This window comes from Mus caroli, unplaced genomic scaffold (assembly GCF_978045245.1).
Source record: "Mus caroli unplaced genomic scaffold, Mus_caroli_1 scaffold_7, whole genome shotgun sequence".
Lineage (NCBI taxonomy): Eukaryota > Metazoa > Chordata > Mammalia > Rodentia > Muridae > Mus > Mus caroli.
In genome coordinates this window covers 126,491,128-126,518,350 of record NW_028227262.1, presented here as the reverse complement: position 1 = coordinate 126,518,350, position 27,223 = coordinate 126,491,128, and the positions used below count along the sequence as shown (strand labels likewise).

The 27,223-nt window shown below is 40.8% G+C and overlaps 1 protein-coding gene across 2 annotated transcripts in view; it reads right to left on the bottom strand.

The window, feature by feature from the left end:
- Positions 1-23,313, bottom strand: part of Aass (aminoadipate-semialdehyde synthase) — a 53,683-nt gene extending 30,370 nt beyond the window's left edge. Inside the window, exons 1-9 of one of the 2 annotated variants that reach the window (XM_021164533.3) lie at positions 23,204-23,313; positions 14,029-14,253; positions 12,554-12,730; positions 10,291-10,375; positions 6,711-6,778; positions 6,464-6,610; positions 5,312-5,390; positions 5,062-5,189; positions 1,113-1,261 (exon numbers count right to left, since the gene is read on the bottom strand). In XM_021164533.3, coding sequence (XP_021020192.1) covers positions 1,113-1,261; positions 5,062-5,189; positions 5,312-5,390; positions 6,464-6,610; positions 6,711-6,778; positions 10,291-10,375; positions 12,554-12,730; positions 14,029-14,238 — 1,043 coding nt within the window. In that variant the 5' untranslated portion in view covers positions 14,239-14,253; positions 23,204-23,313. The remainder of the gene's footprint in view (positions 1-1,112; positions 1,262-5,061; positions 5,190-5,311; positions 5,391-6,463; positions 6,611-6,710; positions 6,779-10,290; positions 10,376-12,553; positions 12,731-14,028; positions 14,254-23,203) is intronic. The other variant, XM_021164534.3, reaches the window with a different exon arrangement.
- Positions 23,314-27,223: the final 3,910 nt, after the last annotated feature.

Below are 27,223 nucleotides of genomic sequence, written 5' to 3'. Positions count from 1 at the left end.
TTTTGCTGAGCCCAGAGTTAGTCATTTGTTGGACACTTATAGAACAATTACTAAGCTTGGGGCAGTACTGCTTTATCTTAAAACAAAACAAAACAAAACGAACAAACAAAAACCCCACTGTTAACAAACCTTCCCACTTGTTTTTGTTTCTAACAAGCCGAAACTTGCAAGGACAAAATTATTAATACATTGTGACCCATACTTTTGAAGTCAAATGAAGTTTGCTGTTGAGATAGCAACTTTTCTGCCAAGAACGTGTTCCCATTCCTCATTTTCTGAATATGTGATGCATAGAGAAACATTACTGTGAACTGAGCTCATCCAGCGATGTGTCCACCTGTACATCCCAGAATTATCGACTCTTATGTAAATATAGAGGAGGTTCCCCAGACAAAGCCCCTTGCTTTCTTTGCTGAGGGAGACAATGCTTTGAGGATTATTCCAAGTTCTCTCCTTACTTGCTACCAGTAATAAAATTTGCTTCCCACTCACTGCAGGGTTTTGCTTATCAGCTTTGAGCTCATCACATGAACCAACCATTGTGTTGTGTTGGCAGTGTGCTTACATTATCGAATCTCCTGTTACATTGTTGTTCCTCCTGGTCCACTGACATTTGCTTCAGAGCAGCAAACAACCCAACTCTGCCTCTCTGAAGTTTAGCTTAGCGGAATCCCTGGTGCATAAGATGTTTAACAAATATTTAGTAATCAACTCACTCAATAGTCAAGAACCATTTAAATGTCTATTTTATACCAATTACTTACTAAGGTCAAGACCAAAAGGGCCCTATCTTTCAGGAGTATAAATTTCAGGAAAATAGAGTGTGAGTGTTTTCAAAACAAAGTAATAAACTAAAACTAGAGAGGAAGGAGATTAATAGTGTAGGGGCTTTGGAACCAGAATCAAGTGAGAAGTCAATCTCAAAAGGTGATGGGTAACTGCAAAATGCTTCTAAGAGGCCCAGGCAGACCACCTCTAAAATGAGCTTTCTGGCTTATACAAACATTGTGGTCTTTGATCCCTAATAATAGTGCTGCAGCTAAAAAAACAAAACAAACAAACAAACAACAACAAAACCTTCATTTGTTGATGATGAACAAGCCCTTCCTTACTTGTGTGGTAATTCAGGACATCCTTCAACAGGAACAACTGAGGACTTCACTGGGACCAGGAGACTCTGAGCATCCTGACGTGTGAGCAGGCGAGGGGTGTTTTGCTCCCAGTAGATTCCATTAATTAAACAAGTTGTATAGGGCGCAATCTGTAAAACAAAGTTCCATGTTCAAAAAAACAGGATGTAGCCCATATTAATACCGTGTCCTGAGAGGACACTGTCTCACAGCTAGGACTAAAGGGCAACTTAAGTCATCAGTGTCACATCTACAGAACATTTTGTTTCCAGGTCACCTGCCCTCTTCTGAGGAAAGATTAACAGTCACCCACCTTTCACTGTAGAATTACTCCATGATAGCATATAAATATAATAAATATATCAAGGTTTTATTCTGTAATATATTGCACAGCTAGGGGAAAGAAAAGAACATACTCAATTCTCTGAACACTATTGCTCTTATCTGCCAAATGGGAATAATGATCTTCAAAAGAACCCTTTGAAGATGAATCAGATAACCTCTCAGGGGAACTGCTTACACATACACATACAAGTACATGCACACGTGGTCAGTACCTCACCATCGCTCTTGGTACACATCTGATCTAATCACTAATACTTAAGGTTCAAGATAAAATTAGGGGCAGAGAATCACTTAGGTGGCTCGTCATTACGGACACTATCTCCTATTCTCAGTATTCCTTATTGCCTGTAGGTCTTTTTCTAGCAGAATGGTCAGATCAGAAGTTGTATACATACAAGTAACGCTGAAAAGACTGAGCATGTTGTATTTATTATTTTAGGCAGAGAGAGAGAGAAGGAGGTCGTGGAAAAGGCCATGCATTTGAGAGGGATCAAGGCACAGTCCTTGCACAGGGTTGGAAGGAGGAAAATGGGGACTAAAGAGCATATGGGAAGCCAAAAGGAAGCAGTGAAATGTATAGATTTCAAACTATTTTCAACTTAAATTGTTTTCATAGGTTTTTTTGTTTGTTTGTTTGTTTTGTTCCTTAAGTACCTCAAGGCACTCTTACACAGAAGGTAAGAGCTTTCTTTGTAGCATACTATCCATGCTAAAATAGCTAAATTTCATACCAGAACCTACAAGTGCTACATTATGAAGACACATTTAAAATTAGTTAAGACATTTCTTTTCATAATGTGTGTATGGACTTTGAGTTAGTATTTGCTTTTTAGTTGGTTGGCTTATTTTGAGGACAGCTGTTACATGACTAATTGTGTTTTAGAAGATAAAATTGCTGTTTGCCCACCAGAGGGATTGGTTTGTAGGTCATATTTTGGATATAAAGAAGATAGTACAGTGCTTGTATAGCTGGACCACGTCTCCTCTCATCCTGCATGCAGTCAGTCACAAGCATTTGGAGATCACTGGCTGCTATGGTTGGAATGTTGAGTGACCATGAAGACCCAGTCTTGGCACTACTTAAGTGAAGTAAGACCTTGAAAGGCTAGACCCTGGTGCAAAGTCTTCAAATCACTGGGCTATGCCTTTAAGTGGTTATTAGAATGCAAGTCTCTCCTCTATCTCTCTTCTCTCTTCTGATCTAGGAGGCTTCCTCCAAACCACTGATCCTTACCACTGCCAGCCCCAACCCTTAGCAGATGCAAAAGCAGTGTGACTGTCTGGTCTTTGATTTAAATCTTTTCCAGAACTGTGTACTTCAATAAATCTTTTCTTTTTATAAAATTGCTTTGGGTATTTTGTTGTAAACATGCAACACTGACTCATTAAACACAATGATTGATGCTGAGAGAAGGAATCATTACTCTTACTATGCTGGGAAATATTGAGGCACTTTGGAATGCATTATCTGGCAGAAGCTGGACATAGAAGGACAGGCTAGAAGAACATCTCAAAACAAGCTGGAATATCACTCAGGGGACAAATACTTGCCTGTCATACGCAAAGCCCTAGCTTCCATCCCTGGTACCATAAACAAAGTTATAAGAATTCTGTAACCAGGCATAGGGGTAGCTTGTGCCTATGCTGCCAGAACTCGAGAGAGAGCCAGAAAATGTGAGGGTTTGAGGACAGCAGGGAATGCAAGTGAATTCTGAACAAACCTAAGCCACAGAAAAGGTGCTTGTCTCAAAAAACAAATAGGTTGGGGAGCATGGCGGGGGGAGGGGTGTAGGGGACTTTCGGGATAGCATTTGAAATGCAAATGAAGAAAATATCTAATTAAAAAACAGAAAATGAAAACAAAAGGCAAATAATAAAAGGATGAGGAGAAGGAAGGAAGGAAGGAAGGAAGGAAGGAAGGAAGGAAGGAAGGAAGGAAGGAAGGAAGGAAGGAAGGAAGGAAGGAAGAAGCAATGACATGGGGATGGGAGGGAGAAAGAGGGAATGAAAGTAAAGAAGGATGAGAGGAAAGGGAAGAGGAAAAAATGTAAAATGTCTGAAGTAGAACATGTCAAAAGAATCAGAGGAGCCAGACAACTGTTTCCTAGAGTTGATGTCTACAATGTAGTCCAAATGAGTGGTGCACGATGGAGCCATGGGAATGGAGACAAAGAAGGGATTCCAGAAAAGTAAGGCAACCAGAAATGCACAATGTTTCTTCTCCTGGAAGAAACATCGGGCAGCATGCATCCTAGGCAAGGAAGGCTTCAGACTCCTGCTTCTAGCCTATGACAACAGTCACATGATCCACAGAGGGAAAGCTTCCCCAGCCAGGGTGAAGGTGCACAAAATGTGGTGTGCACTGTACCCAGGATGCTTGTCTTGGAGCTTCAGGAGTTGAAGTCTGTCTGAATGGGTTTTGGTTTTACCTTGGTCCAGTGACTCCTTTCTTATTTCTGCTCCTGCCTTTTGGAATGGAATGTATACTATGAAGCTAACAGGCTGCTGTGGCTTAGAAATATCCAGCTGGGTTTATATTTTACATGCCTTTACAGCCAAAGAGATTATTCTTGGGTTCTAAGTGAATTTTAAGAAATTTCTGAAATTTGAGTTAATTGATGAGTTAAGACATTGGAACTGTCGGAGATGAAACACACATTATGTTAAATGTGAGGAAATAAGTTTTATTGGGTCCAGGACACAATACTGTGGTTGAAATAACAGTTGTACCTTGAACTTATGAAAAGGTTATGTACATGGTATTTAGAGAGTAGAAATGGAACCCAACCATGCTACTAAGAGGTAACACCTGTGGAAAGTGATTAAATTCGATAGAGATAGTAGAACATCCATGATGAATCCTCATGGTTTAATTAGCAGAGGGAGAGAGACTACACACAGAGAGATCCACATACCCTCCTGCCATGATGTGTCACACCAATGGGAACCCTTGGAAAAGTCTAAACTATGTTTTGTTCTTCAGGTTTCCAAAATGGTAAGGTAAATAATCTCTTTTCTTTCCCACATCTTGGTCTTTTATTTTAAAGCCAACTGAGATGCTAGGTGAAGGTGTGGTTACAATATTTTGGCCTTAGGAAAAAAGATAAACTTTTGAAGATGTTTCTCAGTGGTAGAGAACTTGTTGAGATGTGAGAAACACTAGATTCTTTTCAAATTACAAACAAACAGTTTTAAAAAGGTTAGGACACATGTACGTTAAGACAAAGCCTTAGATAAAGTACTTTTTTTTTTTCAACAGTGATAACTAGTGTAAGCTAACATAAAAACAAGGCTCTCTAGGAATTGGTTTAGAAGAAATGAGTACATGCGTTCTTTAACAGAGAGACCATGAAGCAATGGACATCCAACAGAAGCCACTACAGCCACTAACCAAAGACCACCTCAAACCCAGCCAGAGCCAACTACTAAAACCAATGCATGAGAACCAAAGGACTCCCAGTCAGTCTACCCGAGGACCTCAAGAATCAAGGAACCAAGGTACACACTCACAATTTCCCTGTCAGAAAACAGCCTAACTATGGTGTGTCACAGCACCCAAATAAAAAGCAACTAGATAGATACTCACATCTGTATTAAAACGACTTGTGTAGCGCTCAGGATATTTCTCGTATTCTACAGGATCATACACACCATCTGTTTTCCTGACAAGATGATGATGGCGACTTAACACCGTCCCATACACTTTCCTGAGGTCTTACAAAGAAAGGCGAAATTAGTAAAGTAAGTGACAAATGATAACGATTTATGGTAATAAAAGACTAACACAAAGACTTTTTAAGACAGTGAAAGAGATAAGGTCTTCCCTCTCCCCTTACCTCCAGTTTTTGAAACTTCTCTTAATTCGTGGGGCTCCACATACTCACAAGGTAGCTCATTAAAGACTTCTTGGGCTCCCTGTTAACATGCATAATAAATCAAACCTCAGTAGGGACGGTGCCAACACAATTTCCTGCAAGGACTCACAATTTTGCAGTTCCACTTGCCCTGTCTTATAACCAGGATCACAACACAGAATCACAGATCCCACAGGTCAGCTTTGGTTTCAGTTGCATTAGAATGGACTGCCATTTAACTAATTGTCCAGGATAGCAATGTTAAAAATGTGGATGTAATACATGTCTATTTACTTTTTGATTTGCTCTAGAGGTCATTTTAAGGGAGAGAATGGTCTACGATAGAAGGGAAAAGATCAGATGTGTGCTTTACAACTTAACACTAACAGAGACATTCTGTTTAGAGACATCTTCCCTACAGACTTATTATTCAATTACAAGTTTCTCTAGGGTGACTACAGGTGCATCCTCAAAACCACTCCAGAAGAAAACATTAATTTCAGCCTTCGTCTTCCTTAGTTACTAGGAAGGAGAGAGGAAGGGAAGACGGACAGGTTAAGAGACACTTCAAATTCTAATACAGTGGTTCTCAACCCTTTAATACAGTTCTTCATGTTGTGGTGACTCCAACTATAAAATTATTTTTGTTTCTACTTCATAACTGTAATTCTGCTATGGTTATGAATCACAATGTAAGTATGTGTGTTTTCCTGCCTCTGTAAAAAGTTGGTGGATCTCATAAAGAGGTCGCAACCTTCAGGTTAAGAACTGGTGTTCTAATAGATGAAATCAACTAAAAGCAAAGAAAATACTTGAACTGTTACTGTTCTGTGCTACAAGAATAACATACAACAAAAATATTCCAGGGGCTGGAGAGATAGCTCAGTGATTAAGAATACGGACTGCTCATCTAGAGGACCCAGGTTCAGTTCTCAGGACCCATATGGCAATTCACAACTGTCCATAACTCCAGCTCTGGGGAATCTGACACTCTCATACCAGTGCAGATAAAGTCAAATTAAATAAAATCATTTAAAAAGACAGCCCATATTGAATGGTCACCCATTTTACTTGAAATGTCCATGACATGTTCAGCATTTCGGATTGCTTGCCAGAGAGGATAGGTAGAGTTACCTTGGACACATTGCCAGTCCCTGTGAAGACAAACGTTAAGGGTCCTATTGACTTTGGCATTAAACCCAGAGATATTTCATAGCCAGCATCACGGACAGCCTGCACGGCCTGACTGCTGTTCCTATAGTTGTGAGCCATGCCAAGATGCTGCAAGCAAGCATACACAGTTCACGTCAGTCCACTAGCTCAAATATGTTTATATACTGAAGACGTGATGTTTCCAACAAATAAGCAAATAATCTCTCACCATAAAAGGTGTGTGATGTCCCAAAGCAAGGAGCCTTAAGCCCATTCCATGTAAAATATTAATCATTCCTGTCACAGAACCAGAAAAACAAAAAGACCATTAAGTGGAGTTGATTAACAATGCACAAAATAAACTCTGTTCACAATCATTTATCAGAAGAAACAATACATTCTTTTTCCCTCTTTGTCCATTTAAACCCTGCTTAGTATCCTAAGGAAGCAGAGAGCATAATTATCTCAGATTCATAAGGGACCTCAGAGCATCCTGCCCGTTCTCTCTACTTTCTATCAAATCCCTCACCCACCTAGGTCCTCATCTGTTTTTTCTCATATTAGCCCTGATAGAAGAAAATCCCCCTTCTCTTAGAAGGTTAACCTCTCCTGCCTGCATATCACAACCTGACCTGGCCTTTCATAGCAAGGGATTCACTCTTGAATGGCCTGCCTCATAGTTTAAACACACTCCCATCTCACAAGCCAAAAGCAAGCAAACAAATACACAAAGAAGCCACTTTGGCCTAGGGATCCTAACTGATACTCAGTGGCTTATGTCACAAAACTTGATGGACTTTAGATTCTGATTTACTTTTCAGAATTGTTTGGCAATGTAGACTCTCGTGGATTGACACTCAATTCCCCTCAGTATCCCTGACTTGATTGCATCCTTCTTTCCTCCTTCCCTTTCTTTGTATCTTACTATATAGCACAGGCTACCCTTGAACTCCCTATGTAGTTCAGGCCATCCTCAATTTCCAGAGCTTCCTGTCTTACTCTCAAGTACTAGGATTGTGAGCAGATACAGCCATATCTGCATCCAGAATCAATCTTACTTTCTTTAAGTGTCTGTCTGTGTGTATATTATCACCTTCAGGATTGTTTTGGAGACTCCATTCTCTTAACAGCTTCATTTTTCCTTAGCTAATCTCATCACATCCTAAATATGTGTTTTCTGGGTATGGATGATCCCCACATTCATACTTCCAGTATGGGTTTTTCTTTTGATTTTAGGATGAAGTCAATTTTTTAATGTCTTAAGTGGGATGTCCTCAGACATCTAAAACTCAGCATGCTTATAGCAATGATCTCATTTTCTAATTCCCCTTATTTATAATCTTCCATGCCTTTCCCAACACCTTGGTCACACATACAATTCTACCCAAGTTTCTTTTATCTTTTTGTTGAAGTCAACTTTTAAATAAATTGTTTATGTGCAATAAAATGCAACTTGAAGTGCATAGTTTATTAACTATTAACAAATTGCCACACACATGTGTCACAGATTTGAGATGGGAATTGTTGCTGTTATCTGTATAGATTAGATTCTTTGGTTCTATGTAAATGAAGTTATAAGCACAGACTCTATTGTCTGTCTCATTTCATCTAGCATAGTTTTACATTTACATCAGTAATTTTGTTCCTTTTTAGTGCTGCTCTTTCCCACTTTATGGTTATATCACAATCTATCTATCTATTTCCATTTGCATTGTTTCCAGAGTACTAAAAATTTCTGTAAAAAATTCTTTTTGTGGTGCAAACACACAAATGTTACATGACACACATTCAATTTGTGTATGTGCTTAGCTTAAGTGGAATGATACATGGGATAATAACAATACCCTCCCCAAGAATCACAGACGATCTGACAAGTATCCCAGTACCCAAACAAAATAGGCTATTGCCACTGCCCTTGGTTGCATCCCAGAACTTGAAGATAAAACCCTATTCCTGAACACACCATACACTTGAGATACATGACTTCAAGGAATCAGGATGGAACTGATCTGGAAGCCTCCCCCCACCACCACCACCCCGAGGACTAGCTCTGATAGACTGTCATACAAGATTCCAAGGGAGAAAAGCAATCATAGGCATTTATCAGAAGAAATGATACATTTTTTTTTCTCTTTGTCCATTTTAAACCTGCTTAATACCCTAAGGAATCACCAAGGTAGGTAGGAAGATAGGTAGAGTCCTACCTAGCTGTAAAGTCTACAGGCTACAACAATGACTCGTTCAGCAATGTATTTCCAATGGTGCAATTGTGCTCTTTTATATTAAGGATAACTAACAGATGTCTAATTGTACTTAAGACCTGCTCAGTAGGAGAGGACCCATGTACATCAATATAAAACTAGCCATGGCTGGAAGGCTTATAGACTTTAGACTTTTTAGAGACCTTACTATTGCCATTTTCTAAAATCAATATAATTCCTGCACTGTAAATATTTATACTTATCCTCACTGATAGGTGTAGCTTTCACCCCTCATCAAAGCCTCTTTTGTCAGTAGATAAAGATTATAATGGAGATCTGCAGTTGGTCAAAAGGCAGAGAATAAGTGACCATGGGTGCCCAGCCTTGACCTGATACATCTATAGTATAACCCTACACCTAAGACTAAAGGAAAATTGTGCAAGAAATGCAGAAAGATTGTAAGAACCACAGAAATAGGTCATCTGCTCCTAAATAGTGTTTTCTAGACATGGCAGGAAAGCTGTAGTTATAAAGTGTTAATAATATGACTACCTAAACAAGTCGTGCATAGTGATAAGACCAGTTGATATGCCAACACATGTGAGAGAAATTTCATAAGGCCTACCCCTAGATGAAGAACTTCAGGGAGTCAATGAATGCTGACAAAATGAGAGCTCATTTCCTACAGGAATGAGCTCCCTCATAGGTTATCCAATGCCAAGTGGTCAGCCATAAACACATGTCCATACAAGCAACACTGAATGAACTCATAGGGTGTGTGTATATATATGACAATAATAATTTAAGAAGAGGTCATGAATTTCAGAGGGAGTGTGAGGAATATAGGAAGGGCTTAGAAGGAAAGCAGAAAATGATGTAAATACAGTACTCATGAGTGAAATTCACAAAAAAATAAAAAAATGTGAATTAAAATAAAATTATTCTTGAGTTTGTCAAGCTCATTAGCCTTAGTGCTTTCTTGGTCTTTCAGTATTTGCAGAATAGGTTGCAATGCCCTTTCTTATATATTTTTCCCTCTAGATAGTTCCATCCCCTTTGGTAATTACTCTATCTAGATAATTTTTCAATGTTATTGATTTACCCATGCCTGTTTCCCCTCCCCCTTACTTGCTTAAATAGATTTAATCATCCACTGAGTCCTAGCTCCAGATGCTATCTCAAGGACAATCCTGACAGCTGTTTCCAGCTCCATGCTCTTCTTCTAGAAAGCAGCACTACTTGTGTGTTACCTCACTCTCATGATTGTTTTAAATAATAAAAGCCATATCACATTCATAGACAGTCTCTCGGGAGAGAATGAACACTCACCTGGGTACGTCTCAAAAGGCTTCGAATAGGTCGACAGGGCTGACCCATCACTTGGTCAAAGTGACCTTCTTTCCCCCAGATTTCCTACCTACGGTGTCTCATTACCAAACAAAGCTATGTTCTCCAACAAGCTCTTCCTAGGTATTAACCTTTTGCCTTCTTCCTTTTTCTTTTCTTTGTGTTTTTGGTTTGCCAGTGGAAAGAAACATTGGAAAGAGAGAATATACATGGACTCTGGAGACACACTTAGAAAGCTTCCTAGAGTCTTACCAAACCTACCTGCCACACCCGCCCACTGTCCGAAAGCCACTATCCGAGACCCTCTGTGGTCCACCATTTTCTCATAATCAATGAGCCGGATTTCCTGAAAAAAGGGAGAAAAGAAACTGTCACAACCAGGTAAATGTAGCTCAGTTGGACAAGCCAGCCACATATAAAGAAGGAAGAATTTTATATTTTTTCCTCTTAGAAAATGCATGTTGATTTACAAATCCATTACCAGCAGGTGTATCATCAAATGCTTTGAAAATGCTTGGTCACAAACCAGCTGTAATGAGAGGTAATGGAATAAACTCTGTGATACATTCCTTGATTGAGGCAAGGAAATAACTGAGACAAGGGTTTCCTGTATGTTCCCCAAGCTGCCCCAATTGATTTGAAACACACTTATGTCTCCATTTATCCTCAATCATTTGATCCCAAAGAAAGCACATCTTTCCTAAGGTACATCCCTGTGTGTGAGTAAATCCTGGCTCACCCCAAGACCTTCTCTACCAGTCTTAACTATCACCTCTTCCTTCCTTCCTCCTTCCCTTCATTTGTCTTTGTCTTTCTGTCTTTGTCTGTCTGTCTTTGTCTGTCTGTCTTTGTCTCCCTGTCTTTGTCTCCCTGTCTTTGTTTCTCTGTCTTTGTCTTTCTGGCAGTCTGTCTTTCTTTTTAAAGATTTATCTATTTTATGTATATGAGTACACTGTCGATGTCTTCAAACACACCAGAAGAGGGTATCTGATCCCTTTGCAGATAGATGATCATGAGCCACCATGTGGTTGCTGGGAATTGAACTCAGGACCTCTGGAAGAGCAGTCAGTGCTCTTAACCACTGTACCATCTCTCTAGCCCCCTATTGCCTCTTTCTTGCATAGTTGCTTCTTGGTCATTTTAAATACCTTATTTACCTTAAAAATTGTAACAATACAGCCCAACACTTTCTCTCTTTCCCTGTCTCTTTGGCATTTTATCTCCTCTTTCTTTCCCTTCTCTTTCTGTCTTTACATTTCTTTTCTTCATCTTTGCCAAACACAAATTCTTTCTCTTTCTTCAAGGACCTTCCCTCTCTCAGGAAAACCCCACTAAGGTTGTCTTAGAAGCTATGGTGCAATTACACGATATTTTTAGCAGTCATTTATCTCTTTGAAGATAGTAGGAGTTAAGGGTCTTAACTTACAGACTGGCTATTTAGCATGGGCAAGGTCTTGGGTTGCAGCCCCAGTACTGGGGAAAGGTATACAACTTAAAACCAAGTTTGCATCTATAATGACATTTAATGTATCTCCAACTCGGAATGACTTGTTAGAGAGCTGCCCCAAAGCCTTCCCACTGAGTCTATTTTTATTAATTTTCTAATGAGGACCAAAAGTTCATATAACAGAAAGTCTCTGAAGTTCTCCTTAAAGACTTTATTTGCTTCTGGTGAAATGTTTTTGCAGCATTGTTTTCATTAATTGCTTTGAATCTGCTCTTCAGAAACAAATTAACCACTACCCAGGATGAGTGGTTTTAGAATTAATAGGAACATATCCTGTTGTTCCGTATATAATCCATTTCCTTCGTGGCTTATACTGTCAGTAAACACAATCCTCTATTCTATTCTCAGAATATCATATACTATCATATAATATAATATCAAAGATTCTGATATCCTTACTCCTGGCCTTGAGCCTGAGCTGTGCTCCATATCTTTACTCAATCGCCATACTCATCCAATGACCTGGCTGTAGACACCTCCTCATCTCTGCCAGTCACAAGAAGCTGTTCTCAGCTACCATGTCTGACATACCACCATTTCTTACAACTGTCAAAATGTAGATATCTGACAAGCTAAGATGCTCAACTCCCAACATTCCCACCCATGCCTGTTGTCATGTGAGCACTTTATAAATGACTGTCCATGAGGGTCCTTTTTAGTTGTTCTGATGCCATAGGACTGTGTACCCTCAGTTAAGTTACTGCACCTCTATGAGACCTGTCTGAAAAGCATGGTGTTAAATTGCATAATCTCTGAGGCTATTTCCAGCTCTATAATCCTACATGGTGGTATCTCTGTACTTGACTTTATAAATTAGTAACTGTTTTTTGGAGGACACATTTATCCTTCTACTTCAGAATATATAGAAGAAAGAAATGCATTGTTTCTGTAAACTCCAAAACCTGCTCAGGAGAGGATACCTCTCCATCAGGCACCAGACATAAGTCATGTCTCCTACTGATTGACAGGACCTACTGCTTAATGCCATTACTACTCCTGAACACTGATCACAGTTACCTGTTTCAGGACCTCATCCAACAAGTTCATATTAGCTTCCTGAGCTTTTATTGTGTGGGAAAAGAAGGCATACGTCTTCTTGGACATCAGTTTTTCCTCTGGAGGCCTTTTTACTCCCAAAATCAGACAGGCTTCTGTGATGTCCTCCTGAAGAATGCCACCAGCCCTGACATACTCCTGGGGATGCAAATTGGAACAAAGGTTACTCCCCTAGACTTCAGTACTCATGCTCTCTCCAAGCAAAAGTACAAACAGCCTTGGGAAGGATAGAGTTTGGTAAATGAGAACAAACAACACTACAGCTACTTTTAACATTTATGCTTCCTCAAAAAAGATAAATCTATCTGGTGTGGCATGTATAGAAAAGAGATTTAGAAATTCTGCTATTCACTCACTTTTAAGAGCAGATTAAACTTTGATCACAAATGGAGGCAGGAGGAGCAGATTTTCAAGGTCAATATTGGCTCCCTAACAAGTTCCAGGTTAGTCTGAACTAGAGGAGAACCCTTCTAAGAACAAGACAAAAACTCTGAAAGTTTCTTCTATATGAATAGTATGCTGAACTATCTCATGTCCCATGGTGATTTGTTCCCTTTTGTATTGAGAGATTACACATACATCCACACTGATTTCTTTCATTGCTTTTGGTTCAGTTAACATCTATCATTGTTCTAACAGGAAGGTCTGTGCTAGGAATAACACAGTAAAAGACAGGCAAGGTGCCCTTCAAGGAGTTTATAAGATGCCAGGAACATTCAAAAAACACTACAGTCAGAAAAATCTGAGGAACACTCTAGGCGAGTGGCTATTAAGACATAGACAGTCAAGTTCATCAAAAATGTTGGGTGGGTTGTGAGAAGTGGAAATACAGACTACACCAGCATCATCAAGAGGTTAGAAGGCAGGGGAACACATCAGCAAGTAGAGGTCAGAAGGCAGGCACACATCAGCAAGAAGAGGTCAGAAGGCAGGCACACATCAGCAAGAAGAGGTCAGAAATCAGGGGCACACATCAGCAAGAACAGGTCAGAAGTCAGGGACACACATCAGCAAGAAGAGGTCAGAAGGCAGTGGTACACATCAGCAAGAAGAGGTCAGAAATCAGGGGCACACATCAGCAAGAAGAGGTCAGAAGACAGGCACACATCAGCAAGAAGAGGTCAGAAGGCAGGGTCAGACATACATAGACAAGAAATGCTGTGCACATAGCACAATGTGGAAAATGCCACCTCAGCTAATATGAGATCTACCAGATAATGAATAACAATATTAGTTGACTGTTACCGATTCATTAGTGAGTGTTTGGATGGACTCTCTGTATAAACCATCTCACCTAATTCTCATATAATTCCCGTGAGGTAGAACTACCCCAGTTTTATAAAAACTACTGTGTAGCCTACTGGCAGGTGGTGGCACACGCCTTAAATCCCAGCACTGTTGTATTCACAGGTATTTTAAAAGTTGAAAGTAGTCACCTTGTCGTGAATGGCCCGTCTGTTGGAAGGCTGTATCAAGACCTTGTAGCCCAGTTTGGTGATGCCCTTGATGTGCTTGGGAGCCAGAGGCGCCCTGCGCTCCCAGGCATTCACGTCCTCCCTCCGGAGTGCCATCACTGGCTTGTGGTGGAGGCCTCTGGAGAGGCAGGCTCTAAGCCTGGCCAGTCTCAGCCTCTGCGCTCTCAGCATCTTCAAATGTGGTACCTGAAAGGGAAGGTTGAACAGTAGCACGGAAAAGGGTGGGGAGCTCACAGATCAATTCTGGTCTCCTTAGAAATCTGTTGCAAAATAGAACCAACCCGTTTGATAGACAAGAACAGGACAAATCTCTGACCGTAAATGAGCCTTTAACCAACCAAATTAAAGTGTCTAAAACTGCCCAAACATAAGTTCTTAAATGTTTTTAGCACAAAAGTTTAAACACATTAGTCTACTATACAAAGACAAAGAGATAACCGATATCATTTTTTTTTTTTACAAATGGGTCTCTATTTTGATGGTATAAAGCTTGAAATTCCTATAATGGCATGCAAGAGTCTTCAAATGCTTGTTCTGAAGTTTGTCCATATGCTTCCTAAATAGGAGTCATTCTGTGTACTCTGACCCCTAGTGGCCGCAAATGGGTTTTGTTTTGTTTTGTTTTTTAACCCCTCACCTGGAGTTGTATCATCAGAAATAAAAGGGAAGACTGTATAACCTTAATACCACATGATCAACAAAGCTTGGTGGAGCAAGCCTGTAATCTCAGTACTGAAGAGACTGAAGCAAAGAGGGCTCCATGAGTTCAAAGCCAATCAGGGATATACAACCAGACCCTGCCTCAAAAACGGAAAAACAAACAATAACAATAATAAAATAATAATAATAAACCTCTAGCCCAAAAACTTAGAATACCCAAGATACAATTGGCAAAACACGTGAAACTCAAGAAGAGGGAAGACCAAAGTGTGGACACTTCCCTATCCTTAGAATTGGGAACAAAACACCCATGGAAGGAGTTACAGAGACAAAGTTTGGAAATGAGACGAAAGGATGGACTATCCAGAGACTGCCCTACCCGGGGTCCATCCCCTAATCAGCCACCAAACCCAGACACTATTGCATACGCCAGAAAGATTTTGCAGAAAGGACCCTGATATAACTGTCTTTTGTGAGGCTATGCCAGTGCCTGGCAAACACAGAAGTGGATGCTCACAGTCAGCTATTGGATGGAACACAGGGCCCCCAATGGAGGAGCTAGAGAAAGTACCCAAGCAGCTAAAGGGATCTGCAACCCTATAGGTGGAACAACAATATGAACTAACCAGTACCCCCAGAGCTCGTGTCTGTTTCCTCAGCTACTGTAAGTTAATAAAACCAACCAGTCAATTACATGGAGGCCTTCACCACAGCAGCGTGGCATTAAAGAAGAGCTGCTTAAGCCTCTACCTCAGACTCTGGTCTCTCTCTCATAGATCCATTAGGGTTCCTCTCCTTATGCAGCCCTCAGCCCTTCATATAGAAGCCCTGGGAGTCTCAACCAGGTCGCTCACTGCTGTTCAAGTATGCAAAATCTCACTCATTTAGTCAGTCAGAACGAACATATTTATAAAATGAATATTCTGTGTCCTGTACAAGTAAGTTTTATATAGATTCCTATTCCACACACACAAATACCTAGGTCTAAAAGCATTTATCTTTTTTGAATGTTTGTATACACCTTGAAGCCACATATTGCTGGTGATAGTTTTCTATAGCCTTCAGATGCAATTATTTTTCTATGTAGGGTTGGCAGCAAATTATGGAGATTATCTCTGAAACACACACACACACCCTACAGGTGATTTTATACTTCTAGAAATTTCCTACTCATTACAGATAGCACACAATAAAACTTTTATGAAACACATTTCTGTTACTTCAAATTTCAAATTCTAAGGAACACCTTTCTCAAAGATTGAGAGAATGACCAAACACTCACAAATACTTGCTATCTATAATAGAGCACTTCACAACAAAACCAGAGGAGAAAGCAAGAAGGAAGAAGTCCAGGAAGAAATAGCTACACACAGCAGAAACCACACAGCAAGAGACCAGTCCAGGCTTTGTCTGGGACTCTTGCTGGAGGCCAGGAATTTCAGAAGAGACTGTTTACAGAAGATGAAAACTGAGAGGAAGTACGTGAACAATCTGTGGTGACCCAACTGGATTGACCAGCCCCTTGCTTTCCCTATGCCTCACCAGAGTCTCTGCTGTGAGACCTTCTACAGCTCCCAGAGTAGCAGCTAGAAAGTACTCCATTGCCTGGGCCTGTTCTGACTACATAGAAACAGAGCCCTCTCCATCACTCTAAGCTCCCACCTGTAAGTTTATAATGAACTTCTGTCTAAAAGAAGTTATCTTCTAAGTCAGGTACGGTGGCAAATGCCTTTTATCCAACCACTCAAGAGGCAAAGGCAGGCAGATCTCTGTGAGTTCAAGACTAGCCTGCTACAGCCAGGGCTTGTTACACAGAGAAACACTGTCTCAAAACAAAACAAAACAAAACAAAAACAACAACAAAACTCTTCTTAATATGCATTTTATTCTTTGATTTTAATGGCTCAGGCAGTTTTAATGGCCAATAAGCTCATTAAAGCTTAGAAAGGCACAGCTGAACATTTTACACACCATACAGGTGAAAAACAAGGTGCTTAACATTTCAGCAAGGCATTTCTAACTCTGCATGCATATTTTGGTTTATTTATATAATTTTGTTTTTCAAAGGAACTAAGTTAAACTCAAGCCCAAATGTGTAATAGTTAATATCCCAGCCAAAGCCTGAACATTTTTTTTCTTAAATGCCAATTCCAAAGACAGTGTTTCCTTTGGACATGAACACGCACGAGCACACACACACACACACACACACACACACACACACACACACACACACACTGCATTTCTTGAATTCGTATTATGAACTTCCCTTCTTGGCTCTATATGAAGGCATGTGAACGTGTTCCTATTACTTAATACCCCTTCTTGCAAGCTTGATTATTAACCAAAGTCCTATTCCCAAGCTCAGGACATCCTTTCCTTCTCTAGAGTTGGCGGGGTGGTCTAGGAGACCGCAGGAGATACACATACCATACAGCCTAAGGCAGTGGTTCTCAACCTTCCTTATGTTGCAACCCTTGAATATATTCTTCATGTTGTAGAGACCCCCAACCATAATATTATTTTTGTTGCTACATTGTAACTATAATTTTGCTACTGTTAGGAATCATCATGTTAATATCTGTGTTTTCAGATGTTCTTAGGCGACCCCTGTGAAAGAGTCATTTGACACTCCCAGACACACACAAATGGTTGTGACTCACGGGTTAAGAACCCCTCATCTAAAGAAACTAGAAGACAAAATCAGAGACTGAATCTTAGGAAACTACATTCGATGTTGGTAAGGAATTCTAAAAGCATTCAATTTCTGTAATTTGTATTTTACAACAAACAAAACAATAGTTGCCATTGATTGAGTATTGTAAGGCTAGCACTATGCTGCACCCTTTGCAGATGCTAGCTCATTTCCTTCCGGCAAAAATCTCAAGTAAATAGTGTCATTATTCCCACTCACGGTTGAAGAATAGCACCCCAGAGACCAACTTTTGACTGGGAACAGAATTACTAGGACAAAGCTTAAAAACCTCTGGTTTTACTCTGCTTTGCTAAAGGCCAGAGACTGTACTCCCCGAGGAGATTTGACACACGGCTAATCTCACCAGCGCTGGCTTCAAGAAGAAATCTAGTGTCCACTGTCCACTTTAGTAAATTATCAATTCTCCCCTCCTGACCCCTATTCCTTTGTCAACTGAAAATCTTACCCGAGTTCCTGCCAAGGTAAATTCTAGACCTCTGGGTGTTTGGGAACAAAAAGAGCCAAGATTATAGGCGGTATTACTGGCCACTTATAAGGTGGTGAACTTTGAAACTTGGTCACAGCACAGAGCTTTCCAGTCACTTAAGGTCATCGAGAAATAGAAAAGTGGTTGAGGATAGAGCTCAAAGAAAGAACACGTGCCTAGCATGAAAACAGGTCCTATCCCCAACACCATGAAACCAGAAGGAAAGAAGTAGAGCATCATGGGTATTCCAGATCAGCACTGACAGGAAGAGGTATTTACCCGCGGTGGCCTTGAGAGAGCTTTGGGACTTCCTGGCCCAGAATCTTGTGATCTTTGCGATAATATTAGGAAGTAAATGTCATGTTTATTTTCCGGCAAGGTGGAATTTTCAGCTTATCCATTGACTCTAGTAAGATCAGCTGATTTTACAGAATGCTGATAAGAGCAGCCGAGTAAGGAGGACGTGAGGACAGGAGATGGGAAAGGTTTAGGTAGACTCGCGGAAAGCCCAACATTTCAAATACAAATATGTAAGTTTAAAAGTATTCTCTGTGCCTTTATGAAAAAAAAAATAGCTCTACAGTATATTCCTACTCACATAGGATTCGTCAGGAACTTGAAGTGCCTCTGACAGTCACCAGAGTACCACCGTGAGTTGCAAAGACTGTTCTGACAGCAGGAGAACACTCTGCTCCGTAGCAACAGAGCTCGCTCTGTAACAGCACCTCCAGCTGCTCTTTTTCAGGTTCTCACAGTTGATCGTGCAGCAGGTGATTTACTAAATGAGCCATCTCCCCAGGCCCTTCATGGAGCTCTGTGATTCTTCTACCAAACATCAAAATTTCCTTTCGGTTCCTCCAACCCTTTGTATAGCATCTACTCAAGCAAAACACTTTGTAAACTTGGGAATCACTGGACCAATGTGCATGCACAGAATATGAACACCTAAGCATTCCCTTAACATTTGCCCACTTCCACTGCGACATGAATAAGGTTAGGAATGTGCATTCATTGTTGAAGAAATGAAGACCAAGTGTTCCGACTCTGGTCTCCATACTAAGGCCTGTCTTAGGGACCATTTATTTTAAATCTTTAAGACAATCCTATGCCCCATAACTCACTGAGTTAAACTAAGTCACATGTAGATGTTTGTCAATGCCAAGTTATTTGCAGCAACCAGATATACACCTGCAATAAATATTAAGTGTTAACAGACATCAGATGAAAAAAATAAGTTAATATATAAGAAATACAAATTATTTAATTTGTCTTTTTAGTTCATTCAAAGACGTAATGTATTTTAAAAATACTTGAAGTTTTAAGATTTATTTTAGTTAGTGTACTTGTGTGCCCGCACGTGTGTGTGTGTGTGTGTGTGTGTGTGTTTCTGTGTCTGTGCTAGTAGAGCCTCTGAAGCCAGAAGAGGATAGCCAGACTCTTGGACTGCACTTCAAGGTATTTATGGGAGCTGGATACCAAACTGGTTCTTTGCAAAACCAGCAAGTGCTTTTCAACATCCTCAGCCACAAATATTAGTATTTTAAGACAAATACACATTGGTATATTTCCATATACCATATCTTCCTAGTGCATGTAAGCTGACATAGTGGCTCCATAGCTATGCTTCTTAGCCTGTTCTCCAGACCATAGTGTTCCTGGGAATTTCAAAAGAGTTCCAGTGTTGACAAAGCATCTGACAATGGCTTAGTCCCAGCTAAGCCAAATCCCTCCCAACTCAAGGCTTATTGGAACGAAGCCTGGAATTGCTAAGGCTCTGGCCCCAGATTTTCACTTCCCTTTTCGCCAGTACATTTTTCAAATGCTTCCATGTGGAACCTATTATAACCTAGCCAAATGGTTAAAATCAAATTACATTTTTTAAAAGCACCTGACTGCGATGGTCAGTCTTCACTATCACTATCATCTTGACTGAATTTAGAATCACCCAGGAGACACACCTCTGGCATGTCTGTGAGGCAGCTCCAGAGACATTTAACAGAGGAAGGAAGACTCTCCCTGAACAGGGATGGTACCATCCTGGGATCTGGGACTGAATAAAAGGAAAGGAAGAAGCCAGAGCATCAGCATCCCTCTCTTGCTAAGGACCACATATGATCAGCAACCTCGTACTCCACGTCTCAAGCCTTCCCTTCATGAAAGATTGCATCCCCTTTTGTAATGTGAGCCAAGATGAATCTTTTCCACGTTAAATTGCTTCTATTGGGTTGTTTGCTTGTTTGTTTGCTTGCTTTTGCCACAGGAACAAAAGTAATCCTATGGAGACTTTTAGGGAGCTAGATTCCAAATTCTAGTTCTCTGTAAAATCCAGCAAGGGCTTTTCATCTCCCTGGCCACACATATCAGTATTTTAAAACAAAATACACATTGGCATATTTTCATATGCCATGTCTTCCTAGTGCATGCAAACTCACAGGTCTCTTAGTGTCCATTTATCTGGTCTGAGAATATTCACATTGCCGCTCAGTCTCTCAGCTGCTGCCATGCAGTGATAGAGAAATCTCACTCTCAAATCCTGGTTTGATGGCACACGCCTTTAATTCTAGTACATGGGATGGAGGCAGAGACAGGTGGATGGGTCTCTGTGAGTTCAAGGATAGACTGTCCTTAGTGAGTTCCAGAACAGCCAGAGCTACATAGTAAGACCCTGACTCAAAAAAATAAAATAAAATAAAATAAATAAAGCAATCAGTCAAACAAACAAAAAACTGACTCTCATAGCTAATGGATTTAGACTCAGTGAAATAGAAATCAATAATCTACAGTAGAATACAAAATGTTTATCTGCTACATTCATGTCTCCTTGCTAAACTTTATAGTCCAGGTAGGAAATATGATTTATTCCTTTCTGTATTCCAAGTGAATGGCACATCAGAAAACCTCAACAATTTAAAAAAAGAATAAATCTATTTTACCAATATCACTAATTGATCACTAATTGAGAAAATGCCTTATAGCTGGATCTCATGGAGGCATTTCCTCAAAAGGGGCTCCTTTCTTTGTGATTAACTCCAGCTTTCGTCAAGTTGACACACAAAACCAGCCAGTACAATATATTTATCTGGATTCAAACAGTGCATGATACATGCATGCATCCAAAAAAAAAAAAAAAACACATGCTACCCATTAATAAACTATAGTTCTATGATTTTGTGAGCCAGTTAATTTTTTTAATTACTTATGTAAAAGAAATGACAAATTTTAAATAGCCATCATAAAAGCCTAGGCAGTAAAGGATGCATGATGGATACATAATTAAGAACCAGATTCTCAACTCATCTTCCCTACCCCTGCATACACAGAAAGAGGTGGGGGGAGAAGAAGAGGGAGAGGAGGGGGGAGAGAGAGAATAAATTAATCTTTGAACATAATATCTTTTAAAAGAAAAGGAAAAGTCCCTCTAGCCATATCATCCTGATTCCATTAAGCTCAGGAGAGAGTGGGCAGTGTGAGCTACACGTGCACTGGGCGTTTTAGAACATAAATCAGCCCTTAAAATCGAGCCAAAGTACACTAAACAGGAAAGGGAAGCACTAAGACTCTCACCTGAGTCTGCAGCAGTGGATCATTAACCACACTAACCAGAAGCCAAAGTTTCCAACAGGAGACAGATGAGAGGAGTTTGGCCCCCGACCTGGTCCTAGCACCTGACTTTACTCATTTTGTGCGTCATCTACACAATCCGACTAACTCTCCAGGCTGTTCGAGCCTTCATCGCACTAGTGAGCTGAGCCAGTCTCACATTCTGTAGACAATAAATGTGAAACGTTTCCCATCCTGCTATTTCCCTTAATGTAAGCATAACCACACCCCTAGTAGGAGACACTACCTATCCTTGCTCTTTGCCGCCCTGTGATAAATTATGCTTCTCAAGGAGAAAGAAACAAAAAAATTACAAAGCCTGTCTTGAATGCCACTCTTTGGACACGGTGAACATGCAAAATTCATTACCGTTTTAACTCTTTTATTTCAACAAGTTTAAGACGTGTCTTCACATTTTAGCATCCCTGAAGTAAGAATGCATCTTAAATTGAAGACACCTCACATTCAGGAAATACAGGAATTGTGATAAGACGTGTGGTTTTTCTAGAAGATTGGGGAAATACCGCCCATAAATAATAAACACCTTTGTCTTCCTAAGTCACTTTGCAGAGTGACAACCAGATTGCACAGCCAGCAAGTTTTGAGCCCTAGGTCCACTCACCTTCATGGGAGGGAGGAGTGGATAGCAAAATACACGAATTCATGACCACACACACACACACACACACACACACACACACACACCAGGCCATCTGTGTTTTGAATAAAGAACTGGAAGGACTTTATAAATCACTGGTCATTCAGTGTGTTGTAACGAGCCTCACCACAGCTACACCTTGCCCACATTCTCACAATTCATGACCCATACTATCCAAGAAATGACAGTCTCTACAAATTTAGGAACGATTTCATTTATTCATTCATTCTCTCTGTCTCTCTCTCTATATCTATCTCTCTCTGTCTCTCTCTGTCTCTGTCTCTCTCTCTCTCTCTCTGTCCCTCCCTCTCCATCCTCCAGTTCCCCCCCCCCCGCCCCATTCAACTATGCAGAGTTGGTTACAAAGAGTGTCCACAGAGCTCTCTCCTTGAGCACTGGCCTGGCCAGCACAGCCGCCCAGAGCATCGAGAGTCTTGGACACCAGAAACACAACTTGTTTAACTTTTTCACGCCCATCTCAAACGGATTACAGACAGACCCAGCCAGCCAGGTCTCTCTCAGACACAGTTACTAGCCCTAAACCTGCAGCTAGGACAGGGAAAGTTTGGTATCAGAATTCCACCCAGCCAGGGGGACTAGGAGGAGGTCAGAAAGAATCTTGCTCCCTTCATCAACCACTACAGGCAAAGAAGCTTTCAGTCCAAGAATAAATAATTTATTCACTCTGCAACTTTAATTTTAACACTGACTCGTATTGTATTCCTCAGCAACAGACCACAACCACCAGAGCCCACCTGCCAAATAGTGCATGCCCCTCCCCCTTTCTATTCAGAAGCGGAAGATCTGAGCTTGCAGCCCTTCCTCCCCCCAGCAAAGCTGGACAGCGATGCCTAAAGCTTGTCCCACCTCCCTAGTTCTGTCACAGTGAGCCTCCAGGTCGCCCCGCGGCTTTGGGGCTGGAGGCCGATTTCTCGACTAACAGCTGGAGTCCCGCGGCTGAGCTGGGAGCTCCAAGTGCATCCAGCAGGCAGAGGTCGCGCCTGCATCCGAGTCGCCCTCCCGGCCCCCTTCTCACCTTGTAGGTTATGGATCCGTCCCCAGCCTCCCAGAGCTCTTGAATCTGGACCCTACAGACTGATTTCCCTGCAAAAAAAATTGACTAGGGGGGCGGGGGGCCAGAAGGAGGAGGAGGTGTTTGCTCAACTTTTAAGTACGTCACAAGTCTTCCTTCTTGCAGCCAATCAGCGGTAGCTTAGAAGGAACAACCTTCTCTCCTACCAATCAGCGGTGCTGCCAGGTACTAGGTCATGCCCTGCCCCTGCTCTACCCTGAAGTTCATCTGCCTGAAAGATCTCTGACCCTAGAGCTTACTTAGCTCATGGCATCGGGTTCTCCCTAAATGGTTATTGATCAGGTTTGTAACTCCCTGTGGCAGTAAGCCCACGAGGGTAGAAAAAAAACAGCAAAAAAAGAAATGTCTGGACAGTATCTACTAAGGAAATTTGCATATCTCCTGGAAAAAACGTTGCAATCGCGTGTGTCTTGTTTGTTTTGCTAAGCACACTTTACAGAGCCTTTTCACAGCGTAGGAAGCTCAGTCCAATGGAAGTTTTCTCGTGTTTTAAGAATCCTAATAGCGGAGGACCTGAAGAGCACAGGGTAGAGTACACTCCATTCAAGGAACAGAAGTTTAGGGATGACAAATGTATTACAATTTCCAGTATTGCTGAAATGCGGGTTTCGTAAAGACTAGCCCCAGTGACGGTGGAGCCTTGGGGTCATAGCCAGAAGGGTTTGACCCTCCTGTTTCACAAGTTCCTCCTCCATTAGACTTGTTAGGAGGCAAGTTTCTGAAAATAAGCCCAAAGTGCTGGATAGTTTGTGTCAATTTGATACTGGCTAGAGTCATCAGAGAGGAGGGAGCCTCAGCAAGAAAAATGTCTCCATAAGATCGGGCTATAGGCAAGTCCGTGGGGCATTTTTATTAAATTGCTGATTCATGGGAGAAGACCTATTGTGATTGATGTTATCCTGGAGGTCCGGGGTTCTGTAAGAAAGTAGGCTGAGCAAGCCACTGGAAGCAAGCCAGTAAGCAGCACCCCTCCATGGCCTCTGCAACAGCTCCTGCCTCCAGGTTCCTGCTCCGATTGAGTTCCTGTCTTCATTACTTTTGATGATAAACTGTTATATGGAAGTGTGAGCAAGCTAAACCCTTTTCTCCTAGTTGTTTTTTGGTCATGGTGTTTCATCACAGTGATAGACTCCCTAATTAAGACAAACTGACTAGACAAGCTGGTACCAGAATAGTGGGGTGTTGCTGCGAGAGACCAGGCAGGTGCACACATGCACATGTAGATGAAATACACATAAAATAAAATAAATCTTTTTTTTTAAAAGAAAGAAAAGCTATTGAGTGTTGAGATCTCAAAGGGCTGTTTGGTAGGAGTTTGGAAGTCAAGATCATTGAGGACAGTGCAGACAACGGAGGTCTGGCTTGTGAAGTTTCAGAGAGAATTTTAAAAATTCTACCGGGGCCATTTGTTATTTTGAATTAAGATTCTCTGGTTCTTGTTAGCTGGGGCTGAAGAACCACTGAGGTAAGAACTCTATCTTGCTTCCTTTCTCTTATCTTCAAGTATGTTTAGCTATTAACTCTCCTGTCAACATTTTAGACCAGTGGTTCTCAGCCTTCCTAAGGCTCTGACCCTTTCATACAGTTCCTCATGATGTGACAATCCCCCAACTATAAAATTATTTAACAGTAATTCTGCTACCATTATGAATTGTAATGCAGATATCTGATATGTGGGATATCTGATATGTGGGATATCTGATATGTGGGATATCTGATATGTGAGTCCAAAGGGGTCATGACCCAAAGGTTGAGAACCACTGCTTTAGCAAGTAGACTCTTTTTGAAACTCCAATTCATAGCTCCAATTGAAGATAAAATTTGAATTTTCCCTGGAAATACGCTGGTTTGCTATCCATCTTTATCTTCACACACACAGACACAAATTCCTCTTCATTCTTCCACAGCTTTCCCACTCTCTCAGCTTTACATGCACAGCAGAACCAGGCGAAAACCAGCATGAAATACAGCATACAATGTCATCTCCCTAAGGATCAGCGATCTAGTTAACAATCCTTGCCTTTTCCTGTCAAGTTGTGCATCATGAAATGGTTGTTTAGATTTTAGTGGTTTGTTTTAACCTCTTGGTTTCTTGTGTGATAGCTGGATAACAAGAAGAGCTCTTTCATGAACTCCTGAATATGGGGGGGAGGGGAGGGGTCACACTAGCCCAAGCTTAAGAAGTGGTAAATTGCTGATTTCCCCCATATATTTCATTCCTACACTAAACATCCAATTTACAAAAATGTTCACCTCTCTAAAACTAAACCATGTCCTTAAGAGTTCAGAATCATTTCTTTCCTCTGAAGAGCAGAAAAGATTAAGACTAGATAGTGCAGGGGTAAAGAGATGACTTCATAGTTAACAACACTTGCTGCTCTTCCAGAGGACCCAGGTTCAGTCCTCGCACCTACATGATGACTTATGGCTATCGGAAAGTCAAGTTCTAGGGTACCAGACGTCCTCTCTGGCCTCTGAGGATATCAGGTACATACATGGTATACATACATGCATCCTTACATATATAATAAATAACTTTATAAAAAGATCAACTAGTGCATGTTCTCAATATATGTTAGCTAATATATGGGCTTAGTTTTTCATTTCACCCCTGTTTCCTTCTTGGAGGAACCCAGTGTCATAAAGAGGAAAGAGGTAGGTATTTGAGATAAACAGGAGGTAATCTAATATGTCCCTAAATTTGTTCTATTTTTCCTCAAACTTTGAAATTCTTTTGTGAACAGAAATTTTACAGCACCACATACAACCTATGTGCAATGATAAATTAATATCTTATGATAAGATAATAGATAATAGAACAGTAGGCTGTTCTAACACAGTGGTCCTCCACCTTCCTAACACTGAGACCCTTTAGTACAGTTTTCGAATGTTGTGGTGACCCCCAACCATAAAATCCTTTTTGTTGCTACTTTATAACTGTAATTTTGCTACTTTATGAATCATAATGTAAATATTTGATATACAGGTTATCTGATATGTGACCCCCAAAGAGATAGTAACCCACAGGTTGAAAACTGCTCTTCTAACAACAGAAAGAAAAGTTTCAACTATTATTTTTAAAAGAAATGTATTAGGTACAAATTTTTAAGTGACAATTATTATTGTCCCTAACCCCCAGGTTGTCTTGAGAATGAAGCCTGCCTTCTCTACCCTCAAGAATGCCTTCAGGTGAGACAGAGCAGAACCAACTCACTGGTCAATCTAGCTTGGATTTCTTCTGATCCAGCTGTGGGTGGAGATCCTGAATGTTCTACCACCCACCACAGTTAGATAAAAGAAGCTGAGAACTTTAACCTCTAGTTCAACTCCTCTGCCTGGAAAACATGAAAGGAGATTCTAAATCTTTTAATATTTCCAAGATCAATGAACCAGCTTTGTACATTTGTAGGAGCATTGTTCAAATGTACAAACTAGGGAAATTCACTTCCCTGATAATAAAGACAAATTTGTTAGTAAAAGAGTTCATAGACTCTTCTAGACTCAGAAGGAAGTGCAAGGATCACTCTCCTAGAGTGTGAGAGAAAACAGCAGAGCAGGCTTGCTGTATCATCAGCAGGCTCAGCTGATGCCAAGATGAGACAGTTGGTTAAGAGGTAGGAAGCCATGTCTCCTGAGTCGGGGGTCCAGGAAAGCCAGAATACTTCATAAAGAGTGACAAACAGCTACAAAGCAGAACAAAAGGAGCCTCAGGGGAAAAGTGAGAGATCCAAGAGCATCAGGGAAAACATGCTCAGGCTTTGGGCAAATATGTGAAAGAAAAAGATAGAAAAAAAAAGGAAAAGGTAGACTATACCTTCTGGAGAAGTCAGCACACTTAGCAGTGTTGCTGGGATTAGAACTGCAAGTGGCTGCACCTAGAGAAAAGCTTGTAGAGAAGATAAGCATGCTATCTCACCAAGGAAATATTCATTCCTCCCATTTCCTTAGTGTGTCTTCAAGTGA